This window comes from Telmatherina bonti (genome assembly GCF_933228915.1).
Source record: "Telmatherina bonti genome assembly, chromosome: 21".
Lineage (NCBI taxonomy): Eukaryota > Metazoa > Chordata > Actinopteri > Atheriniformes > Telmatherinidae > Telmatherina > Telmatherina bonti.
In genome coordinates, this window is record NC_136630.1 from 15,892,708 (window position 1) to 15,911,749 (window position 19,042).

Here is a 19,042-nt window from a genome sequence, read left to right on the forward strand (position 1 = left end):
GATAGCAATAGACTGAAAATAACCATTAATTGGTCCTTTTAAAATATTACAAGAATTTATTTTTTTCCTGCTCCTTTTCGAGCATGGTGCTCTGAATTCTGTTTTTGTACTGTAAAGTCTTGTTTTACCTTTTGTATGACCATGAGAGAAATAATGGGGGAAAAAATAGACTGAAAAGCTGTCAGTATATTTGACTAAGTGCAAATTGCTGACATTTTTCAAGTGGGGATAAATAATGAAGCTACATTATTTAAGGCTATTATGTCGTCTACGGAGCTGTGCATAGCTGTCCCGGTCAGTGTGTATATATATATATATATATATATATATATATATATATATATATATATATATAAAGTTGATACAAGAAGTTCATCTTATATCCTCCTTTTGTTCCTTACAGTATTTTTATGTTTGTAACCTTATGAGTTGGTTTAGCTTGTGGTGAATGCTGATCATTTCAAACATTTTCAAGAACTGAGTCAGTGTGGTTTGAATGTTTTATTTCAAAAAACTGAATCAAGACGTATACATCAAGAAACATGCAGCAGATTAAGGTAAGACTTGTAAGGAGTTTTTGACAGTGTTGGTCAACAGAAGTCAGATATTTCATGTGACTGATGATAATTTCACATTTCTGTTTGAGTTTTAATCAAAAGTAATCCTTTTTTTCTCTCTCTCTTTCTATCTTAAGATATAAAATAAAAAAAAGAGGCAGCAGAGGTCAGGAAGAGGTGGGATTCAATCTGAAACCAGCAGAGGGGAATACAGTCTTTGGTATGCAAACTTCAAGAATCCTGAGGGCTAGCAGGTGGGTTGTTCTCGCAGAAACCTGCAATAAAAAGAAGAGGAACGTTTGCGTTCACCTAAAAGAGCATGGCGTCACACATTCACCGTTAATGCATTGCCTTAAAAGAAATAAAAGTCTGACTGTAACCACCAGTAAAACTAGCATTTTCGATCGAAAGTTGGACAGAAATCACAAATATTTACACAACTTGAGTTAATTATTTACTTGCTCTTTTCGAATGACGCACATCTGACAAATAATCCTGGATCAATAAAGAACAGTGTAACCTTTAGGTTTTCAGTGGAAGGTAACTTACCATTGTGTGCAACACGTCTGTATTTGCCTAACAGACAAAGGTCGATCTTTTTCTGGGTGATGATGACTTGGTCTTCTGGCCTCAGGCCAGTCGGATGTCGGGAGAACACGAAGGAATAGCTGTCTAAGCAAGTGCCATCATCATTTTTTAGTCTGCAGGAGTAGTGGATGGCGTAGTTGTCATAGTCAGTGTCAACAACCCAGTGTTCATCATCTGAAAGCGAGCAGAGTGCGAGACGAGTTAGCTTCAACCAAACTACCTTTCTAGACTTTATGAATAACTAAAACTTACAGACAAAAAAAAAAAAAAAAAAGTCAGAAAAAGAACGTTAATGAATGCCTAAAAGTAAGTTGAAAACTGCACATTTACATTTTGAGAGTTTTGAATGATGTATATGGTCGTGGTGGGGATGCTCATTATATGAATAATTCTGTTAAAATGGAGCTACACTTCTTTTTCCTGTGAAAAAGTTTTACTGTCTGAAACCAACAGTGAAAATAAAACATAATCTGAGACTCACTATCCTTATTGTTCCAATAAGTATACTTAGTCTCAGTGTGTCAAAGCCTAAACAGATCCATGTGGACCCTGTTTCCAGTAATCATCTAGCTTGTTTCAACACAGGCTTCAACAAAAAGCATCCAGTTTAGCACTATGTTATATCAGCAGTTAGCCTAAGGCGCATATATATATATATATATATATATATATATATATATATATATATATATATATATATATATATATATATATATATATATATATGTGTGTGTGTGTGTATATGCAAGAAAGTAAAGTTCTGCTTACTCCCAGTCTGAAGGTATGAAGCAGCTCCCCAGTACTTCATCCTAAATTTGGCTGGGTTTTCAGTGTCTTCAAATGTGGCAAACATGTGGGCACACATTTCCCAGTTGCTAGGAGCAAAAGAAAAACATGAGAAAAGATGCCAGATAAATAGCTGAGCAACATATCAAGTGGTATATGAGCGGGCCTCCACAGGACCAAAAGACACCTACTTGAGGATGATAACTCTCCCCTTAGCAGTGGCGGTCATTTTGCCATCTTCCTCCACAACAAATTGGGCCACGACATTGTCAAGTAAAAACAAACCCTCTGGGTCCTTCTTTCCGACAGCGTACCAGGTTCCTGAATACTTTTATTAAAAGATAAATAAATAGAAAAAAATAGTATGTCTGCTACCATCATGATGCTCTTCATTAAACATGGAAAATATATTTTAAAAATCATGAAAGCTGAGACACACTTTTTTTAAAATCATTATTATTTCCCTAATAAGCCGTGACTGACCTAACTGACTGTCTAATAATATGAGGCTACTTTTAAGGATGATTGAGGAAGTTAACAAATTTGAGTCGTGTTTCATTAATATGCAGATCTAACACTTTATTATGTGTCCTGGACCTGTGTATGTATGGTTTTTTTTTGTCTTTTTTTTTGTTTATGGTGCTTGTTCCATATGTGTTTTTTGTTAATGTGTATAATATAAAATAAATAAAAAGTTGATTTAAAAAAAAAAAAAAAAAATTCACTAATAAATTTGAGACCCACAATCTAAATAATGCAACTTCCAGTTCTTTGAGCAAATATAATCTATTACTAACCACAAAATTCCCAATAGGGTGAAACGGGTCTCTTAACACCACCAACTCACCCTGGTTCTATCAAAGTCCTGCTTGACCTGGAAGTTGTCTACTTGACAGTCCTGTGCCCAGGAAAACGCCAGAAAACCGAGGAAAACAGCGTACCGCAGCATTCTGCCTCAGGAAGAAAGGAACGAAGAAGAAGAAGAAAAGGAAGGACAGAGAAAACATGAGGTGCACAGCAAAGACAAATGGAGAAGACAATTTGTCAGCAACATTTTCCAATGATTTCCATTAATGTCCTCAAGTAAAGCAAAGTCTGATCAAAGTCCATCACAGAGCTCCAAAACATTTTTCAGTACGTTTCAGAAAAAGTCAACAGATTTACGAAAAATGGAGTATGTTGTTTTAAATGTTCAAAATGTAAATGAGAAAACCCAATCCGCTGTCAGCGCATACCTTGTTACAAGAAGGAGCCTGCCTACAGAAATCCTCGCTGTACAGGGTGGGTCTGGCCTTATATACATCTGGCCAGTATTGCATAATAACTTTGGGGGGCCTGAACCTCCCCTGCTCTCCCCACAGTTAGCCTGCCCTGCATCGCACAAACATTTACGTAACTGCTGGTTCCAGTCCAATTGATTTGTGTGTTTTGCAAAATTTAGTTGACCACCCCTTTGTATCTTCCCATGAGTGTTTTAATGTTACCCTCTTAGTATTTCTTAGCCGTATGGAACCACAAGCAAAGTCAAGAGGAAGCTTCAAGAGTGGGTTCTGTCCTTGGGCAGTGATTCAGCACAAAACTACACCAAAAAATGCTAAATGATTTAGTTTTTATTGACCAAAAACTTATCTGTTTCTGCACTTTCTCAGTTGATTTATCTATGAAGTGTCACGGCAGTTTTGAAGACCCCCTGTAATCATCAATATGATTGCATCAGTGCTGTTTTATCTCCCAGCACACTGTTTGCATCAAACAAGGGCAGAGTCCACCTTCTACTGATGTAATGTCATTTATTTAAGAACCTCAGCATTTCCCATTTAAAGATGTTCCGTTATACTGGGTCTACCTCTAACCTTTTTAAACCCAATGTTTGGTGTTAGCAGGGATAAATGTTCACCAGCATAAGCAAGGTATAAGAAATGTCTTCTCAGCTCTCCAGTACAGATCTGTTTTTCATCTGACTTAAATCTTCAGTCCAGATTCCTTATATATTGATGCAGCTATTTTGCAATGGGATCATATAACAAGTCATCTGGGGGATAAAGAAGCATAACAGAGCCAAACATCTGCAGCTTGCATAACCAAACTCTTGCTCAGTAAAAAAAAAAAAACAGCACTTTCACTCCTGAGCATAAATAACAGAAGTTGGAATTTAGCCAGAGGCAGTGAAACATTTCACAATCTTGAAACCAGGCAAAAAAAAAAGAAAAGAAAATTTGATGCTTCACTGCCAGGTTTGTGTGTGCATTTAGCATTTTGGGCAGTTTGTTGGCAGCAAGAGGCAGATGGAGTGTGACGATCGAATTATTCAAGATCCCCTTAAACTGCGGGTTGAATAATATGCCTCGTGGCTAAATGCAGCTCTTTTACCTAAAACTTGCAGCTACCTTTGACCTAAAATAAAATCAATTCAATTGTTATTAACCTTTATCATTAAGGTGTAAAACAAACATTTATTCTTGTCTGTTTTTCTTCTTCTGCACACTAACAAATAGATGATCTTGCTGAGAAATTGGCTACTTTATTTCAATAACACACACACCTTTCCCAGTACTGCCTTTGTAAGCTCATCTAAGTCCTTGCAGCAAAATCTATTCGGGAAATTCTTCCTTTACCAGCAACTAACTAGACAGTGCATCCCGGTTAATAACAGACACCCATATATGCTTAGAGCCATGTCTCAGTTATCACGATCCCAATAACTGGCTGGTTTCCAGTACCAAGACTTTCCAGGTAAAACTGTGATGATGTCATTTAGGGGGCTGCTTCTACACAGAGAACATTCATGCTGCCATCATAGCTCTGCAAGTGATGAGTGCTGCTGAATGCAAGACTTTGCATACTTCCTTCACTTTGATTACAACAAGAATGATATAATTTGGGCACTAGCCAGTGTTGGTTTGGTAGGGAAGTTATTTTAGGCCAAGGAAGATCCTATCTCTTGATTGCCAAGATTGTTTGAACAAATAATAGTGCACGTGCATCATCAAGGAGCTGTAAGAGACTGCTGGTTTAAGTTAAGTCGTTGGCTTGGACATTGGAAGCCATTTGCTGTCAAGGGCTCACACTCTGCCAGGAAATAACAGATGAAAAGCTTAAAATGAGTAGAAATCACTCTGAAAGCATGCCTGAGGTGATTGCTGTTCGTATGCAATGCTTATTGACTGAGTTTGTATTTGACTACCACATGGATGCATTACTTTGGTGGGATCTGGGAGTCTGGACGAGCCTTTTTGGGTTTAAAATTTATAGAATTGTACAAAAATGCACAAAGCAGTTAAAAGAAGATTTGAAATTATGCAAAAATGTCGAGGAACTAGAAACTTCAAAACTTTTATAAATAGATATAAAATAGCTATTCAATCATTTCATTTTCTATACCAGTTTATTTTATTGCAAGTTTCCCGAGGGCAGGAGCCTGTCCCAGCAGCTACCAGGGGAGAGATAGGATACTCACTGGACAGGCTGCCACTCTATAGCAATGCCAAATACAACAGATAAGAGAGAGATTAAAGCTGAATGCGAATAAAAAACACTTCAAAGAAGGTCAAACTAGCTCAAAATGAAGACAACAGTACACCAAAAATGAAGCTGTTATGCAATTAGTCGTGAAATGATCATAACCATAACATAAATGGGCACCAAAAAAACCTAAATGAATCAAATTCAACTGAGAGATCTACTGCAAAACAATCCTGAAATCACTGCCGGGACATGCAAACACCTCTGAGGGACTTGGAGAAGCATGCCCATCCTTGCCATTTGGTGTTGCTTTATCTGTCTTCCAGTATAGGTGACCTGCTACAACAGTATATAGGAGGATGTGTAGGCCTTTACAAGTGTGTGTGTGTGTGTGTGTCTTGGGGCCTGTTTGACTATAATCCGCCCATGCTGTAACAAGACACTTAAGCCTCCACAGGTCCTATGTGGTCAGACTTCTCTGAATTACAGCCATGTAAACTGAAGTATGTTTAAGTTTTGTTGTCCTCCACCATGTTGCTGTCTTAACCCCCCTCCATCATATCATTACTGTGCCGATGACATTCTATACCAGTACGTAGCCCAGATGTGCCACCATACATCTGATCTGTCAACAAGTAACTTTCCTTGAGTTGGGTTGGACTGCCTCATGCACAATGTTCAGCGTTGGGATTTGCGGGTTAAGGATGCTTAAAGAAGGGGTTTTAATGTCATGACGTCACATTAATTAGCAGCCACTTTGATCCTTTCAGCCTCTAAGCCGCACTCTGCCCTGTTCTTTCTGCTGGTGGACACGGGATGTGTCTCTAGAGGAGGATGCACATCCGATCAAAGGGACGCTGCTGATCCAACCAACCCTGAGGACCAGAGCACAGCTCACATCTCCATTTTAACATTTCCCTGCAGGTGATGCTTTGGTAAGAAAATCCATACAGGGAGGACACATTTTGAGTTGAAAATGGCAGATAAGGATAGCGTGGAGAAATACCTGGAGAACAATCCGCAGTTCGCCAAAGAATACTTCGACAAGAAGGTGCGCGCGGAGGCTCTGACCGCCGCTTTCTCTGCCACCCTTGACATTAAAGACACCGCTTCCTTCAAAGATGTTAACTCTATGCAAGAGGCCACCATCATCTTTGAAATGGTCCAGGAGTTGCAGAAACCAGGAGAAATGGAGAAGAGTCTCCACAAAGTGTTGCAGAGAATCGCTCTGATCCTTCAGGCAGATCGGGTTAGCTTCTATATGTGCCGCTCAAGAAATGGAACACCCGAGCTGGCCACTTCCCTCTTTGACGTTACTCCAACATCCAAATACGAGACAAACCTGATCAACCCACAGGGGGAAATTGTCTACCCAATTGAAATGGGCGTTGTGGGTCACACAGCGAGTACCAAAAAGGCGCAAAATGTTCCGGACGTCACAAAGGTAAGAAAGTTCCCGCTCTTTTTTTGAACTTGACTTAAAGGAAAGCAGGAAAAATGAATGCAGCATGTTGTTTAATGGGTTCAGACTAGACCCATACAAGGATTAGCTTTCATAAGGTGCAAAATGTGCAAAACAAATGTTTGTCTGCACCTGAGAAACACGTTATTGGAAGGTGTAACTGCTACACATAAGCTAGTAGTCAAAAGTTATTTCCGTATTTTTCTTTGTAATTCAGTTCAGTGGTTTTTACAGAATTTGGCATGCATGTATATTTTATTTAATTTTTTTAAATTGCTATCCCTTACACAGACTGTATTTCATTCAAAGTTAGCTGGGAAGTGCAATAATAAAGCTGATTTGAAATACAGAATGGAATTCATTTACCTAAAAAAAAAAAAAAAAAAGAAAATTGCGCTCATGAAAAGGAAATGACCAGTGAAAGTTTTGGAATCGGTACACATTCTATTCATTTTCTTTTAATCCAGAATTCAAAGTTCAGTGACTTTGTGGACAAACAGACTGGATACAAGACCAAGTGCATGCTCACATACCCTCTGGTGGCTGATAAGGAGTGTATTGGTGTTGTCATGGCACTTAACAAAATAGGAGCTGATTCCTTCTCTGCAGAGGATGAGAAGGTAAGAATAGACACCTAAACACACACAGAACATTCATGTTTATCCGTTGGAGCACAACCTTGGTGTGTTTTGTACACGCTGCTGGTATTAAGCAGTTTGTCTGACAATCAGAGATGCAGGAGCGCTAACTGCCTTAACAAACCCTCTCGCTCTCCTCAAAGTCAAACACACACACTGCATTTTGCAGAAATTCTACTTGCCACATGATTTCCATCATTTCTTGCATGGCTCTTAATTTTAAAAGCTTGCACTCAGCCTTTTGAAATGTTCAGCTGAATAGAGATCATCACTGTGATTACGTCTATCAGTAAGGCATAAAACACTTGCATTACGTCAGAAGGAGCCAATCCCATCTGCCTGGCTTTGAGTGTTCGACCTGAAAAGAAGCTAAATACTTCAACAAGGAATATGTTATTTCTGCAGCGTGTATCAGAGCATATTCCCTGCAGCTTCTGAAGTTGTCAACACAAACTGAGGCACAGTCCCCTTAAGAATAAAAATGAGTCTGATGGAAGTTGACTGTCAGTTCATAGATTCAAGGAGAGGGGCCAGTAGTGCCTTTAGCTGCTTAGTTGCTATAAAATATCTGCATATGTCTCTATAGAGTTATTTACAATGTTGCATATTTCAGTTTCAGTATTTAGGAGGAGACATAATTGCTCACCTTAATCAAGCATCAAAGGGAATAATAATATCAGCCGTTGTGGAAATCTATCACAGAGAAACCTATAATAAGATGCACATCTATGTATATCATGTGAACATTGTGTAAAAAGATTGTTTGAATACTTGATTCATAGGGAGCAATTTGTTTAAAGCCAGTGTTTGAATCTTTTTAATGTCAATGTATATATGTGTAGCCAGAGGTTGGGTACATAGAGCACACTCTCTATTATTCCTCTGCTGCTCCCGAACCAATGTCTTTGCCTGAGGAAATGTATCTAAATGCTATTGTGCTCAGAAATGGCCCTAATGCTTCTTTAATCCACTGCTGTGTTTAAATAAACTCTAATCTGTTTTGGTCTGTAGCTCTTCCACAAATACATGACCTTTGCTCAAGTCATCACCCTGCAGCATCACACAGCCTACATGTACAATGTGGAGTCTAGGAGGAGTCAGGTAAACTCGACTGGTACTATTTATATCGTAAAGTGAAGTAAGGAAATGGCAGAGTTGGACAGGAGAGTGGAAATACAACACAGTCCCTCTCATCAGAAGGCACTCTGCTGCTAATTGCCGACATTAAAAATGGGCTTGTTCCCACTTTCACAATGGTTTTCCCGGCTCTAGGTGCTCCTCTGGTCCGCCAGCAAAGTGTTTGAGGAGTTGACAGACATTGAGAGACAGTTCCACAAAGCGCTCTACACCGTAAGGACCTATCTACTATGCGACCGTTACTCAGTGGGCCTGTTGGACATGACCAAAGAGAAGGTTGGCTCTGGGAGAATTGATTCAGTTTTGGATTTTTTTTTTTTTTTTTCATTGATGGCTACAAAACAAACTTTTTATGTGTGTATACTTTTTTTGTTGTTGTTTTAACCCTCAGGAATTTTATGATGAGTGGCCTGTGAAACTTGGAGATGTGGAACCCTATAAAGGACCAAAAACACCTGACGGCAGAGTGAGTGATTGTTTTCTTTATTCCATTATTTGTGACACTTCCAGTATGATTTTCTTTGACCATTTAGTGGATCATCTTGCAATGGATCAACGATTTATACAAGGCTCCTGCTATTTACACAGGAAATCATCTTCTACAAGATCATTGACTACCTCCTGGAGGGCAAAGAAGAAATCAAAGTCATACCGTGAGCAACACTGCTGCAAACACAAGCCAGTACTTTTCAAAATGCTTTTTTTTTCCAGTTGCAGTCAAATATGAAACAGGCAGGTCAGCAGAGTTTAGCGTTCTTAGCATCCCACCTCACTTTCCTCCATATCTTTTACACTTTTTTCCAGTGGTCCACCTGCAGATCACTGGGCTCTGGTTAGCGGGCTACCAACCTACGTCGCGGAGAATGGTTTTGTAAGTTGCTTATTTGTGTAACACATAATAGATGTACACAACAGGTAAAAGAACATACCAATCTACACTTCTGGCAAACAAATGAAACCGAGAAAAAAATTTTTTCTATGTTCTCACTGCAGATCTGCAACATGATGAACGTGGCTGCAGATGAGTACTTCACTTTCCAGGTGAGCTTGGCCACATGAAGTGCACATCAGTGTTTTTTGGTCTTTCTTGAGGATCACATAAAAAAAAAACCACGGCATCAGTTTGACACGGTCCTCTCCACTTTTACAGAAAGAAGCCGTGGATGACACAGGCTTTGTTATCAAAAACGTCTTGTCGCTGCCGATTGTCAACAAGAAGGAAGAAATCGTGGGAATTGCAACTTTTTTCAACCGGAAAGATGGCAAACCGTTCGACGAATACGACGAACAGATCACTGAGGTTAGTCTTCTGACTCATACAGCATGTGGCATGTTGCATGTTTCCATATTTTTTTGCCCCCAGTAGAGTTTCCTAATTCTTTCTTGTTTGAGTTGCATCTCTCTTTTTGTGTTCCTCACATTCATTCTGCTTGCACCAGGCCCTGACACAGTTTCTGGGGTGGTCAGTGCTGAACTGTGACACCTATGACAAGCTGAACCGTATGGAGTGGAGGAAAGACATCGCCCAGGAGATGCTCATGTACCAAACCAAATGTACCACAGATGAGCTGCAGTCCATTCTGGTCAGTACCAACAGAACTTTTTTCCACGTTTTCCCTCCTAGAGCACACCTTTGATCTCTTCACAATTGCTCAAGAGGCAGTGAAAGCAATTTCAGGTAACACACTGAATAGCTTTTCAAAAAAAAGCCGTTATCCATTAGCAGCTTTAATGGAAAGTCTGATATGTTTACGTGGCAACTAACATTTTAAAAAAATGACATAGAAGTTTACAAGGTTACCGTAGGAGGACTTCTTTGCAGTCTCGGAACACATGGCGGGATATCTGTGCTATAAACTGCTCTATATAACTACAGCATGATGGATGCAATGTAAATGTCATTTTAAATGACTGCTCTCTCTTTTATACCCAGAACACCAAGGAGAAGTTTGACGCAGACCCAGAGGACTGTGACCAGAAAGAGATGTACAAACTATTGGTACGATGCCGGAAACAAAACATAAGTGATGTCTTTTTTCTTTTTTTTTTTTTAATTAAAGCATGATTCCAGGATGCCCTCCATCTGATCTGGGTTGTGTGTTTTTGTTCAGAGAGCAAACTGCCCCCCAGCAGACAATGTCGATGGAGAGAATCTGTACAATTTCGGCTTCAGTGACTTCCCTGTTTCTGAGCACGGTCTCATCAAAGCTGGCATCCGCATGTTCTTTGAGCTCGGTGTTGTTGAAAAGTTTAAAGTTCCTGCAGAGGTGAGCGGCCTAAGGTGTCACTTTCAATGAATTGCCTCTCACAAGGTGTTTAAGGGGTTTTTGGTGGTATTCTCTGCCACTTACATCTAAAATTTTATCAGTTTGCTTGTTTTTTGTTTGTTTTTTTGTAGAAAAAAAGTACTTTTGTGTGTGTGTGTGTGTGTGTGTGTGTGTGTGTGTGTGTGTGTGTGTGTGTGTGTGTGTGTGTGTGTGTGTGTGTGTTTTTATGCTTGCATTTTAAGTAAATTGAAGCTTCAGTACAGCAGGCAGACAGTTTTGGCTGTGATCGCTGAAGGAAGTTGTGCTCAGTGCTCCGTAGAGTGGCTGTTGAAGCAAATGATGAAGCAGTTTCCATCCTTGACATGCTGTCTTTTGATGTTTTTCTCTGAATAATCCACCATGTCCCTTTCAGACGCTGACCAGGTGGATGTACACTGTAAGGAAGGGTTACCGTGCCATCACCTATCACAACTGGAGGCATGGTTTCAATGTAGGCCACACAATGTTCTGCCTGCTGCAGGTAACGGTTTTTTTTTTAACTAAAAGTACACTTTCGTTGATGTTTACACATATTTTGCATGCATTCTGCAAAGTCATGATTTACCTCTGTGCTTTGCTATAGACAGGAAAGCTGAGGAAGTACTATTCTGATCTAGATGCCTTTGCCATGGTGGCTGCAGCTTTCTGCCATGATATTGACCACAGAGGGACCAACAACCTTTACCAGACAAAGCAAGTCAAAATGCTTAATATATGGATGGTTTGTATGCATCTAAAAAAAAAAACAAGAACTTAATTTACTTACTTAAACCATTTTTTTTCCTCTCTGTAGGAGTGCATCTCCTCTGGCTAAACTTCATGGCTCTTCCATCATGGAGAGACACCATTTGGAATACAGCAAGACACTCATGGGAGAGGAGGTATGACTCATCATTGACACATATATAAATGTAAAAAAAAAAATTCTCTTATTTAAACAGTGCCTGATGTGAAATCATCATTTATTTTGACTGGGTTTTGTCATCTATCCCTTTCAGAGCTTGAACATTTTCTGCAACCTCCAGAAGCGTCAGTTTGAGACTGTGCAGCACTTGTTTGATGTCTGTATCATTGCCACAGATCTGGCCCTTTACTTCAAGTAGGTTCACAATAATGAATGAATGAGTGTGTGAAAGTATATATAACACGGCTTTTGCCAAATAAGAATGAAAAAAAGATATGAACTTCAAGTTGCATCCTCGCTCAAAGGCAGATTCTGTTGCTTTCTTGGCAACGAGAATTTCCCATGTTGTTCACTGCTGTTTAAGGTTCTGTTATATATATTTTTTAAAATAGCTACATATATATAAAAAAAAACATGAAGGACTTGAAAGGCGAATACAATTAATCTTTTCTTTCACTGCTTTTTTTTTTTTTGTAGTTTTAATGGAATTAGTCTGTGTATTTGTTTGAATTTAATCAGTCATCTGCTTGTCTTTATACAGAAAGAGAACAATGTTCCAAAACATTGTGAATGCCACAGAGCCAATGACAGATGAAAAGGAGGCCACTGCTTTTGTTTCCAACAACCCCATCAGGAAGGAAATTGTCATGTAAGTAACTGTTTTCAGTACAAACACCAACTGCAGAGAAAAGCCTTTCCAGCTGACTCTGTGAGAAGACTTCTGACACAACAGAACCTTGAAAGCTGTCAGCATAACTAGCAAAGTGTCATCTTCTTTAGCCTGACTGTCTGTCTCGAACCTCCAGGGCCATGATGATGACAGGCTGTGACTTGTCAGCTATCACCAAGCCATGGGAGGTACAGAGCAAGGTGAGTGGCCTTAAGATGAACACTGCAAAAAACTTTTTTTTTTTTTTTTTTTTTTAGAGCCTTTAGTGAGCTCTGCAACAAAAATATGCTACTAATTTTTTTTTTTTTTTTTTTTAAGACAACCAGATAGGAATTTTATGACTGTCATTTGTTTAAACCTACCTGTTATCCTCTTATCAAGCTTTTAAAATGTGTCCAGTTTGGCAGGACTTGTCTTTGATTTGTTAAGAAGTGTTCATGGAGGCAGCAGTCTGTTTTTAGATTGCCTTCTACTTTTATTGTGCCTGTTGTTATTTTGAAGTTTCAAGCTGAAGCAGACAGATTGTAATTTTCGCATTTATAAATGATAAACACAGACATGTAAACGGTGTAGTTTTCGAGGACTGATAAAAGACTGATTTTTAAGTTATATATCCTCCTGACTACCAGTAGTTCAGTTTGTCCTCTGTGGAGGACCTTTGTAAACCTAAATATTTTCATCTCCCTGAATGCTACTGAACTAACACTTTTTGGTCTTTAAAGAGAACATTTAGTGCTTTTAAATGGTACCTCATTTATGGGGTTGGGGATTTGTGAACTTTCTTTCTCTCTTCAAGAAAAATGGCCTCCATTGCAACAAGCATGTTTTATGGGAAGAGCAAAAGTGCAAAATACTTTTCTTTGTGCTGATTTTTACTTGAAATGTTGTAGTTATATTTTCATTGAATATCTTATAAACACTTTGAATAGTTTCTTAGATAAATATAACTATGTTTTACCACAATATTTAAAAGTTTAAGCGATGTCCTCCGTAGTGGACATTTGTAGTTACACATTTTTTTTTCCTGCTAGTCAGGAGGATATATATATATATATATATATATATATATATATATATATATATATATATATATATATATATATATATATATATATATATATATATATATATACACATAGGTATACAGTACATATAAATATTTTCCCACTCATTTGACATGCTTGCCTTCCCTTTTTCTGTTTCTTATTTTCCATGTCCCATCCTTTGTCTCCCTGTGTGTCTGCTCTCTCCAGGTGGCTCTGATGGTCGCTGCTGAATTCTGGGAACAGGGTGATTTGGAAAGAACTGTTTTGGACCAACAACCAATTGTAAGAGCTGCACTCCTTTGGTGTACCCCCCACCCCCTCCCATCCCCCACCAACCTTTTTTTCCACAATGTTTTTTCAAGGTTCCAGAGGGCTGCTTACTCCTCTTTTTTTCACATGAAAATCTCTCCTCTGTCCCTCTCAGCCCATGATGGACAGAAACTGTGCCGAACAGCTGCCCAAGATGCAGTGCGGTTTCATCGACTTTGTCTGCTCATTTGTGTACAAGGTAAAAAAAATATTTTTATGTTTTTAGAAGGTGCAAATGGAAAGGCAGATATGATAACTCAGAGGGGGGGGGGAGAAAAAGAAAAAAAGGAACAAGCAGATTTTGCAATGGAGACTCTGCTTTGCAATACTCGGCTTGTCTGTTGAAATTCAGACTCACAGTATGATCCATCACACTTCACGCTGCATTTTCAGAAAAGTTAAACATAGAACATTTTGACCGATTAATATCAGCAATTCCAAGCATAAACTACACTAAATTAAAACTGTTATCCTGTGCCTAAGTGGCATTTGGCTACTTGTAGCTCACCCTCCTCCAAGTCAATAAATGCTTGTAAAGCCATTGTGAACATTTAATTTTCAATTATTAATATTTTTTCTGAGATTCGGATTTAACTTTGAGAGGGAAATAACAAAACCTGCCAGTCTTTCAAAATCATTTCTCATGCAGACTCATTATGAGCTCGACAGAGGTGTTACTGTACCCCTGTAAACATACAGAACTCATGCTTCACCAGCGCAGCAGTTAGTATTTGGACCAGCACTCACACAGAAGGCATATTTATATAAATGTAAGTTTCTGCTGTTCCTGTGGATGAAACCTGTGAGAGACATACCTTATTACAGAGCTAGGAATTAAAACGATAAGCAGCCTGCAGCATGAATAGATATACAACCCCAATTCCAAAACTGTTTGTTTGGATTTATTTGTAAAGCTCAGAAGCCAATATTTTACTAACATAAATTCTGGAAGAAAAGAAAGTTTATTGTAAAGTCAATGGCTGCAACATAAAAAGGTTGGGAAGACAGCAAAAAGTGGTTAGAAAAGCAAAAAAAAAAAAAAAAAAAAAGTATCTAAAGTACAAGTTGTAAATAATCATGTTAATTGTCACAAGTCATTGACATAACTGGGTATAAAAAAAAAAAAAGAGCACCTCAGAGAAGAAGAGTCTCTCAAAAGTAAACGTTACGAGATGTTGAGCAATCTGCAAAAGATTTTAGTGTTTTTTTCAAAGTCAAATTGCACAGATTTTAATAGAATATTCATCATCAGTACAATACACCATTAAAATTTTCTGAGATTTAAGAGGCATCTCTGTCCACACTGGACATAGTTGAAAAGCAATATTGGATTCCCGTGATCTTTAGGCTCTATTGCATTACTGCACTGAAAACAGGCAGAGTCATTCTGCCACATAAATCCCAGTATGGGCTCTGGAGTAACTCCAGAAATGATTGTTTATGAACTCAGATCACCATGCCATCCGCAAATGCTGGTTGAAGCTCTCCCATGGCAAGAAGAAGCATGTGGAAATATGAACCAAAAGACACAACCGTCTGTCTGTTCTGAGCCAAACTTAATTTAAAATGTTCTGAAACAAACCAAATAACTGTTCTGGGGTCAGATCATACAGATAAATAGAAATTTGCTGTTATTTTTGGAAATCATGGACACAACCTCAAAAGCCGGCGTATCTGATGTTACGGCCATGATTGCCTGTGGGACTGGTAACTTGCACATCCAGAAAGGTAGTTTCACTGCAGAAAGGACATCTTTGTCAGGGAAAGCCTTGCATACTTTTTTTTTTTTTTTCTTTTACCACGATAATATTAAACGAGAAAGTGAAAGTACTACAACATCAAAGGCTTCGTAGCAGATGAGTCCAGGTCAGCTAGAATCTTACATCCGACAAGGAGAGGATTTCTCTTTCAAAGTATGAACATCTGATCTTCTTACTTCCAAAATGTTTAGGGATTGTTATGAACAGGATTGCGAAACAGCATAAAGAACACTTTTACACACATTTCTGCTCTCAAAGTGAAAATAACCTCTTTTTTTTTTTAACATTCGATGTTTCCTATTTTCAAAAGTGAATCCAAATTTATATTTGATATCACTGAGTCACTGTATTCTGTCTGTGAACTTTAATCATCCCAACTGTTTGTGGAAATGGGGTTGTTTGTATTGGTTGAACTTACCTGTTTATTTTTATGGGGGGGATGTGGGAGTTTAGGAGTTTTCCAGGTTCCACAAAGAGATCCAGCCCATGTTTGATGGTCTGAACAACAACAGGGCACACTGGAATGAGCTGGCCGAGGTGTACAATGCGAAGATCAAGGCAATTGAAGATGAGAAGAAGAGACTAGAAGAGGAGGAAGCCAGGAAAGGTATGAAAAATGTGTCTTTGCAAAATCATCTGAGAGCAGGACAGATACTGATCACGTATCTTACACATCTTTCTCTTGCGTGTTTGTTAGCTGGCGGCGGGGGAGATGGAGGGAAGTCAAAGACCTGCACCATCTGTTAGGGTCTTCTGATGCTTGGATCTGGACTAAAGGAGTCTGATTAAGACGGATCATTACTGGTCTTTACTGGTATGACACGTCATCTTTTGGATCTATCCCTTGGTCTGGTTTCCACCCCACCACCGTAGTTCACTGGTTATTTTCTGGTCACTTCTGGGTACTCCAGTTCAACCCTGGGTGGTATGGTCCAGTTAAAGTACCCAGCTAGTCATGTGTAGTCATGGCCTGGCCTGCCATGCAGTTTGGAATTTCATCAGCATTTCTTCAAGAAGGAAGGAAGACACTTTATCAAGAGGGAATGTCAGGACTGCAGAAGATGTTTGACTGCGAAGATGTGACATGTAAAAAAAAAAAAAAAAAAGCTTCCCTACTCTGCTTTGTACAACGCACAGCCAGAATGTAACATATGCATTTTAATCCCCCCCTCCCCCCCTCAACACAGATTCAGCTCAAACATCTAAAATATTTCTTACATGGTTTGACATCATGGAATGTCTATGCTAGTCATGCTAAAAGATATAAATTTCTTAGTTTACGAAGTCAAAATAGGCGTAGCGTGAGCTTTGTGAAGGTTGTAAACATGCCAAAGAAGTTTCATTCAGACAGCATTCTTATTAGTACATTAGCACATAGCAGTGCTGTGGCTTGCTGCTGTTGTAGCAGCAGCAGCCCTGAGCGAAGACAAGGAGGGAGAATAACAGTAAAGTGGAACGTTAAAAATGTTAGTTTTGTCTCACAATCAAAGGGATGTGCATTTAAAATGTGAAAAGACTCCCCTCAGCACATAAAGAGGGAAGGATAAGGAAGTGATATTGCTCAACAAATAGAGGCTGATGATGTCTTGCCTCTAAAGTAACTAATGAGTTGTGTGAAGGTTTATTTATTCCAATATGCAATTTATCTATATACTTTTATTTAATTTTTTTTTTTTTTTTTTTTTGAATCTTTGAGTATTTTGTACTTGAACTTTGTTCATGAACAGAGAGCTTGAGCGTTGACGGAGAATGTTCTGAATCTGCAAACTACTCTGTGACTGTATAGCTTCCCATTCAGTTGTGAAACTATATTGTCAGCTTTGATGAACACCTTGAAGCTGTTTTAAACTGGAGAATCGTGTAACATTTACTGCAGTATTTAGATCGAATTTACAATTCCATATTCCTTTTCATAAATCCACATGTATATAGCTGATGAAATAGAAATTGTAAAGCGTAAATTGTGTGAACTTGATTAAAAACTGAAGCATTAAACTACTATGAGGGTAACTTTTGCTTCTTCTCAGAAGGCAAGAGTCAAACAGTTCAGTAGACCTACCTCTCCTGTAAGAAGCTTTGGTAGGATTTGATTGGCAGCCAGTGTTTGAGATCCACACAGCTTTAGACTTTAAGCACCCTTCTTACAGAGGAAGCAAATGAGGCAACACAAACCTAATCATATGTATGTGCAGACAACGTGTTCGTTTGTCAAGAACAGCTGTTTGTTCCATTGATTGTACGATGGCATGAGCAAAGTTCCCTGCTTCTCTCATTCATCAGCTGAGTGTGAATCAATACTCTTCTTTGCAAAACTAAACTGAAGAGACGTGGTCAGGTATCGGAGCCTACAGTGCAACATCAGTGCTCCTTCCGTCCCACCAGGGAAAAGCAAGCCACTAATTTCCTCTTACGTAATGTCATCTCCTCTAATCAATGAGGGATCAATCAGAGGCGTTTAATCCTATCAGCATGGCTTTGGGACAACGTGGAATCTCCATGTTTGCTTCCTGAGGTGAAGTTAGGAGCTGTTGTAATCACTGGAGCCACAACTGTGCAAAACCTTTCACACAATTCAGCTCCGAGTAGTTTTTTTTTTCCCCAAATATTTAACCCCATTGTTGCTGCTTTGCATATTTTATATTAATAGTGACACCTCCAGTTCTGTCTCCAGTGTTAAAAGTGGCTCCTGACTTTACCTTCTGGATCTTGTGTGATATAATGCACTATTTGCTTTCTACTAATCTCAACCATTGTCATTGAGACATTAGAAAACTGTCTTTTGATGTATGAAATTACCACAAATGTATGTATAAACCATGAAATGTGTGTAAGCAAATGTAGGATGTCATGGAGGTGTAAATAAAAAAAAAAAGTATCATATCACTTTTTCTCATTATAAAAGTCTCGCAACCAGAAAAGTGTCAGCTTGTTTTGTACTCCTGCTCATGCATATGAAGGTTGGACAGAAGCTGGGACCGAACGCAAGGATCTCCGGGCTTAGCTGCGACAGCGCGCGCTCTCAGCTATATATCGTGCAGGATCTTAAAAGGCTCCAAAGCTGGATGAGCCTGTGGGGAAAGAGGATCAGTGGATTGATTTTCATCCCTGCACGATTCAATGCTGCCTGGCTGTGCCGTTCACTGTTGTTCGTGTATTCAAATGATTCTGCATGCAGAATAGTGGAGATTGCACCATGCTTGACAATCTTTTTTTTTTTTTTTTTTTAACAAGGATAAGAATAAGGAAATAACCCAAATTGTGTTTTGAGTAATAATGCAGCAGAGCTACCCAGTATGGTCATTATGTACAGACAGTATGTTGTTGTTGTTAAACCAAACAAACTCCAAAATGTTTTATTTTGTTTGGCAAGAAATGTTATACTACACAAAGCAGATGTTAACATGATCCAACAATTGT

General features: G+C 38.8%; 2 protein-coding genes across 2 annotated transcripts; one reads left to right on the plus strand and one right to left on the minus strand.

Moving 5' to 3' along the window:
* Nucleotides 1–486: 486 nt before the first annotated feature.
* rbp4 (retinol binding protein 4, plasma) lies at nucleotides 487–3,215 on the minus strand. The gene is made up of 6 exons (XM_079261259.1): nucleotides 3,167–3,215; nucleotides 2,779–2,881; nucleotides 2,123–2,259; nucleotides 1,914–2,020; nucleotides 1,107–1,319; nucleotides 487–832 (listed from the first exon to the last, which is right to left on the minus strand). The coding sequence occupies exons 2-6, from the start codon at nucleotides 2,878–2,880 to the stop codon at nucleotides 789–791; spliced, it is 603 nt and encodes a 200-aa protein (XP_079117385.1). The 5' UTR covers nucleotide 2,881; nucleotides 3,167–3,215; the 3' UTR covers nucleotides 487–788.
* Nucleotides 3,216–6,369: 3,154 nt separating this feature from the next.
* On the plus strand, nucleotides 6,370–16,372 carry pde6c (phosphodiesterase 6C, cGMP-specific, cone, alpha prime; the record flags this gene model as incomplete). Its single annotated transcript, XM_079261489.1, has 22 exons — nucleotides 6,370–6,837; nucleotides 7,323–7,475; nucleotides 8,505–8,594; nucleotides 8,766–8,906; nucleotides 9,022–9,096; nucleotides 9,219–9,283; nucleotides 9,435–9,501; nucleotides 9,624–9,671; nucleotides 9,781–9,930; nucleotides 10,070–10,213; nucleotides 10,564–10,629; nucleotides 10,742–10,897; nucleotides 11,310–11,417; nucleotides 11,520–11,629; nucleotides 11,730–11,817; nucleotides 11,935–12,035; nucleotides 12,382–12,489; nucleotides 12,647–12,710; nucleotides 13,764–13,838; nucleotides 13,981–14,064; nucleotides 16,079–16,232; nucleotides 16,323–16,372. The coding sequence occupies 22 exons, from the start codon at nucleotides 6,370–6,372 to the stop codon at nucleotides 16,370–16,372; spliced, it is 2,565 nt and encodes an 854-aa protein (XP_079117615.1).
* Nucleotides 16,373–19,042: the final 2,670 nt, after the last annotated feature.

Bases quoted from the DNA above. Each gene is read 5' to 3' on its own strand.
- rbp4 (XM_079261259.1), bottom strand. From the start codon at position 2,880: ATGCTGCGGTACGCTGTTTTCCTCGGTTTTCTGGCGTTTTCCTGGGCA. The intron at 2,021-2,122 runs GTAGGTGTCTTT...TTTTGCTCCTAG, and splicing joins GGGAGAGTTATCATCCTCAA to CAACTGGGAAATGTGTGCCC. The intron at 1,320-1,913 runs GTAAGCAGAACT...GCTCGCTTTCAG, and splicing joins TTCATACCTTCAGACTGGGA to ATGATGAACACTGGGTTGTT.